This window comes from Thunnus thynnus, chromosome 1 (genome assembly GCF_963924715.1).
Source record: "Thunnus thynnus chromosome 1, fThuThy2.1, whole genome shotgun sequence".
Lineage (NCBI taxonomy): Eukaryota > Metazoa > Chordata > Actinopteri > Scombriformes > Scombridae > Thunnus > Thunnus thynnus.
In genome coordinates, this window is record NC_089517.1 from 39,364,927 (window position 1) to 39,371,315 (window position 6,389).

At 40.1% G+C, this 6,389-nt stretch overlaps 1 protein-coding gene across 2 annotated transcripts in view; it reads right to left on the bottom strand.

Moving 5' to 3' along the window:
* Positions 1-6,135, bottom strand: part of arnt2 (aryl-hydrocarbon receptor nuclear translocator 2) — a 92,022-nt gene extending 85,887 nt beyond the window's left edge. For both annotated transcript variants that reach the window (XM_067597859.1, XM_067597849.1), the window contains exon 1: positions 5,864-6,135. In XM_067597859.1, the coding sequence (XP_067453960.1) occupies positions 5,864-5,894 (31 nt within the window). In that variant the 5' untranslated portion in view covers positions 5,895-6,135. The remainder of the gene's footprint in view (positions 1-5,863) is intronic.
* Positions 6,136-6,389: the final 254 nt, after the last annotated feature.

The window sequence follows — 6,389 nt, forward strand, 5'->3', positions numbered from 1 at the left end:
CTTTGGGCTCAGGTAACTTAAATGCACAATATGTAATTTCTGCCACTAGTGTTCTCTTAATCAAAACAGCATGTGATGACGGTGTGAAGTAGCGTGGGATCATGGGAGTTGGTGTCTTCATTGTTAAACAAACCAGCTTCTCCAGGATAGGATTACTTCAGTGTTCGTCGTTCAGGATGTTGTTAACCTCTGTGTCGTTACTTAGGAAACTATTGGTAGCGTAAGTGTCTGTTAAGGAATACGGCATTGCGTAGTATGTTTGCGTAGCGAGTGGTAAAGAGCGAGTGGCAGAGAAGTGACGGCGGATGCGAGCGGAGCAGAGGAAAAGGTTAGTAGTAAGTTGTCAGTCTGGCAGTAGATGTACAGTACAGACTATAGTGTGTCAGTTAATAAATGCTAAAAAGTCATGTCTGTTGTTTCCCCAAGTGCTGGAAAAGTGAAGGGGGTTAGCTCCAAAGTTAGCAACAATAGGTTAGCCTAACCTGAAGAGGTAAAACGGAGAAATGTGAGTTCACTGTGTGGCTGCTGAGTTCACTGTGCACTCTGTCCCCTTACATTCATAGAGTATGGTTATGTTATGAGTAGTCTATTATGATATCTAGTAAAAGTCTTCAACATGCAGCCCTGTCAGCAGAGAGGAAGCCCATATTGAATGACATATTGAATAGGGGTGTAACAGTTCTGAAACCAAGACTGAAACCGCCACACAAACGTCCACGCTCTCGACTCGCTGTCCCTCCTCCCCCCCCCCCCCTGCCACCACTGCAGGTGCAGCCTGTCATTATGTTACTAATGTTGCTAATGTAATTAAACCAGAAAATGAATTTGATCCATTCATCCCAGTAACATTTGGAAAGTCTAGGAGAGCTGAATGATTGAATTAATATCCCCGTTCAAGTTAGCAGAGAGCTAACCAGAAGTTAGCCATCTCAGCCAGTGGAAGTCTCTGGTGCGGATTACCGTAATTATCAGTAATGCAGTAACAAAAAACAGTGTGAATGCAAACAGATCAGGAAAACGAAGAAGCTTCATACTAAAATATGAGCAAATATACTTATCAAATGGACGGAAGTAGAAATAAAGGCCTCTCTCTAATATAAGCCTGCTTCCAATACTTCCCCTCTGCAGTTGAGGTAAATAAATAAAGCTGTAGTCATCCAAAGAAAATGTTGGTCGACTAAAATCGTATATAATCTTCAACTAATCGATTAGTCATGCGGGGGGGGCTCCTCGCTCTTTCCCACTTGCTACGCAAACATACTCCTTAACAGAGCCGTGCTACCAGTGGTTTCCCAGGCAACGACAGAGGTTGATTCACGTACCAGAACAACGCTGCACAGAGACTCCCAAACGCTGTCGAATATTAACAAATATAATTTTTTTGGCCTGGCGGGGGTTCTCGTTGTGTCATTATGAAGAAACACAGATTCAGTTAACGTTCAGTACGTTCAGTAAACGTTGAGTACAGTCAGACCCTGCGGTCTCCATCAGGTTGGGCGAGTTCAAAGTTGTGAAAACAAGGGGGGTGTTTTGAATACACCCCCGTTTTCACAGGTAATTTGTTAGTCTGTCCCTCCCGCCGCAGGAAATAATGGATTAATCCTGGAAAGCTGTTGATGTCGCACTTTTCTCCTTATGAAAATAACACAGAGATTATTCGACCAATGAGAATTTAGTCGGAAGGAGAGCATATCGACCAACTAATCGACCAGTCGACCAGCAGACTACAGCCCTATAAATAAAGGCCCCCGCCACTATTAGAGGAAATACGGTGATTTTGTTTACTTAGTATGTAAACTGGTCTTAAGAGAAGCGTTCCATTATTTATTAATTATTTATTTTTGTCTACATAATTAATTTATGTGAACTTCGTTTATAAAGGCCATCTACCTTCACAGTGTTCTTTAGTGTTCTTGATATTCCAAATTGAATATTAAGAGATATTCAGTAGTACTTACAAAGGTACTTACTTATTAGTATTATTAGGGCCTGAGCACTGAACCTTTTGAACATTTATTATTATTATTATTATTATTATTATTATTATTATCATTATTATTATTATTATTATTATGGCCCGAACACCAAATGGTGAAAATTTCAAAGCCAAAGCCCCCACCTATATATATATATATATATATATATATATATATATATATATATATATATATATATATATATATATATATATATAAATATAAAAGCTCAGTTGTTAAATTAAATTGCAATATGAAGCATGATACCTTCCTCTTTTAAACATGGTAGAGAATGAAACAACAGTCTATGACCTTATAACTTACAAACATGAACACACGTCTTGTCTTGCACCTCAGTTTGTTGAACAAGCCACCAAACAAATATTCATCGCTAACGTCATTTTGCAGCTAGAAGGCTAATAAGCTGGTCATCTGCAGCACATTAAACATCATGTGAATAATGTTATACCTGCAGATGTCACTTCGGACCCGTTAAATGCTGGTTTGGTCGATGCTCTTCTAAATTCCTGCTAGCGACATGCTGTCTGTCCATGACTTGTACTTACAGCAGTTTGTTTACTTTGTCTTAAATGAGACATTACATTTTGAAATTAATCCGCAGTTCACATGCGTGCCGAACTGTTGGGGGGGGGCGATCCGTATGGATCACGGATCAACTACGATCCGTTGCACCCCTAGTTGTAACTGTTTGCGCCCTTCCACTGTTCTAGCAGCTATGTTCATATCTGCCTCAGTCATATCTGCCTTTTGTTATTCATCAAACCATTCAATGTAATCTCAAACATATAGTGAGAACAGTCGTATTACCCCCAGACCCAACAGATGTTATCTTGGCAATGGTTAGGCTTTTATAGTGTCAAGGGCGAGGCCCACATTGGCATCATCTTTTCATATTAGCTGAACATATTTTGGAGATAAGTTCAAATCCACCATCACTCCTATTTGCTGTTTAAATGTTTAAATCTAAAGTTGGATTGTGGAGTTGTAAACTATGTAAGCACTAGTGGTAGCTACATCACTTGGAGGTTATGTAGCCTAATTGAAATTGTGCTCTTTGAAATGTTTCAGGCAGATTAAAGAGAAACTGACAAACACGGATATCAACAACCAATTACTGGTATTGGAAGACTGACATGCACACGTGTGCTAAAACTATGAGGTACCACCTCTGCCTTATTTTGGGCCAGGAGAAATCCTGCTCTGAATCGATTATTTTTCAGGTTAATCGACATTTGAAGACGTTACCTTGGGCTCTGGGAAATTGCGATGGGCATTTTTGACATCTGTCTTGTTTTGTCTGACCAACAGTCCACCACCCAAAAATAATCAGTTCAAGATAAGAGAGAAAAGCAGCAAAATCTCACGTTGGAGAAGCTAGAATCAGAGAATATTACACATTTTGCTTGATAAATTACTTGTCACCAATCAAAATGGTTGTGGATTAATTTCCTGTTGATCTGATGACTACTTGATTAATTAAGTGTTTAGGCATTAAACAAAGCTATTATTTAAATCAGCATTTCCTTCTAGCTTTCAATACTTGATAGTATTCTATACCTCCTGTATATTTTACAACCCTGAAATCATCTTTGTCCCCTGTAGACACGCAACCCTCATTAGATCATTTCACTTGTCATGTCTCACATGCTCTTACACCAATTGGATCTGGGTGACAGCCAGTTGGAGATAATCTTACAGTGACACAGCGTTCCCACTTCCCCAGTGATCCGGTCTGAGATCATCGCACCTGATGGTACTGGCATGCCAGGAGAAACGGTAATGCTGGTCTTGGATCAGTAGGCTAACTTTGTCCTCCTCTGGCTACAGCAGCAACAGCAGCAGCAGCATTAGGCCTGACTTAATTCTAACTGGGTGTCATCACTGGATAGAGGAGCTGCACGTAGCTCTCACTGCACACTTCCACCCAACATCTGAGTGGGTCTTTACATTACAACAAGCATAACATGCAGAGGGATCATAATCAAAGCAATAGGTTTGTTACAGGCCTGTAGCTGTTTGGCTACAGTATGACCCTCATCTCAACTGACAAGACAGCAAGTTCTTTACATGAGAAAAGGAGGCAGGGTTTTGGTTTGTCTTCTCACAGTGGCCCTTTATTATCTGACAGGGTTATTTTCTCCTCTGTTCATTGTTCATTCCAACCAACACCTAATCTCAACACTCTGTATGCAGCCAAGGTGCCAATAACCAGCCAGTTCTTTATTTATATTCCCTTTTCATTTACATTGCCAATGAAGTGACACAGAGCGTGAGGTAGAGTATGGTTGACCTGTTTTCATATGGAGGTCTCAGAAGCTCTGAGACTGTGTCCTCTACACAAGAATAATTACTTTTCCTGTCCCTCTCAATTTGGACAGATCCTTTTCGTGTTTTTTTTCTTTCACCCACATATTCCTCAAGTCCTACTTGGAGAGGCTGTAAGCAAAGGACGCCACGCGGTATCATTTATACCATGATTTTTTTATAATAATGCCTTATCATAACAATTTTAAGCAATGTCCACAGTGACATGCAACTGCATTGGTACATTGCTTCAGTACATTTTGTACAATTAATTAATTAATTCAATTGTAATTCATTTCTGGTATTGTTATGGCAGTGAGCGTATTAAAGTAATTAACTGGATTGTTTGAAAACTGCTTTATTATGAACCTCATATAGGAGTCATTAAAAATGAAATAAAGTAATGATCGCAAGATTGTTACAGTATATTTGTTTAATTTATTTACTAAAGTTACATTGACTTCTCTGGAGGTAAGAAAGGCCAACTGTGATTCTATTAATGTACATATATTCAAATTCAACTGAACATAAATTCACATGAGCAAAGCCACTCAGAGAAAACTGAGAGAACATCACGCCAGACTCCGTTTATGAATCTAAGAATTTACTGTTTCTTAGCTTACCAGGAAATATACATAGCACGTAGAGTTTCATGCAAAACTTATTACATCTTAACACTGAAATACATTAAATCGGCAAACATGTGAACCACCAAACACCAATCATTCCAACTAAATCTGAATTTTAATTACTGATCTACGCAACTCTGTAGTGCCCTCACTTGTTAGTACGGGAGGGTGAGAAATGAGTGAAAAGCATGGATTCTGAAAGTTAAGACATTATTCAAATACAGGTCATTTGGTAACCTTGTGGCTGTATGCCGGATTACAAAACTACATTGAAAGGTTGGTGAAATGTTTCAGTCATGCTCTCTTCACTATGTGCCTCTAGCTTCAAGTAAAAATCTGCTAAATTGCCTTATTTTTAAATACGGTTTGGCATTCCGTGGTCCATGAGCGCGGTGTACCAGGACGAACATCTCTCAAGCGTTTCTATACAATATGGAATCAACAGGCGAGGAACAGAGAAATACAAATCTAGCGGACACTGTCATCCCCGCTTCATTTTTACTCCAGATGTTAAAAAGCCTCCGAAGTAACATATAACAAGGGCAATGCTGCAGAGCGATGATATGCAAAATAACCTTTGTATCACTGAGAGTGAGGAAAGCGGAGGGTAGGCGAGATGAACGCATTAAGCTAGCTTTACCGAGAAGAACATCGCCAAAATATACGATACCAAAGGGGCGTGATTGCAAATAATTACACAACAACCAAGTCGTTTTAACATTCGGCCATGTAAGTTTGCCGTAAATCTGTAAAGAATAGCAGTGTTGTGAATGGCAGTTTAGTGGGGGAAGGGGGATGGATGCTGGAGCCAGGCTTCGGCGGCCTGGCGGCGGCTTCGACCCTCTTCTGCAAGTCTGAACAAAACGCAGCTTCTTTTTCTCTACTGTAATATAACATTAGTAAACACCAATAACAGACTGGGTGCTGACTTACCGGACGGGTTGACCGCGGCGGGAGTTGCCATGTTTCCTCAACGGAGAAAAATAACAAAACGGCAGCAATGGAGATGACGCACAATACGGCTGGAGAGAGCCCCGTGAGAGACCGTATAAACTCCGCGGGATTGGCACGCGAGGCTCGGTCCAACCGCCTCACATCCGTTAACGCGGAGGAAAAAATAATTTGGATGCAACAGACTGATGAAAGCCTGTCTTTTGTACGGAAATTATATTTAGTGTATATTTTAGGAAAATTCCCTCCAAGAACGGACTTATTAAAATGCAAGATGTCTGAATGGTAGCACCGCGAGATTTTAGGGCTGCTTGAATAAATTAATGTTATAGTCTACAGTGTAACTGGTGCAGTGATGAATGTACTGTCAGGCTGTATGACATTTGAAATATAATGCTGTACTGTATTAAGTTTGGTTGGCATGTTTGTTAAGATATTCTACTTGATCTGTCTTCTGCCACTAAAAGCAGCCCGTTGTCGATCACTACTCCTGGAACAGTGTGGGTTA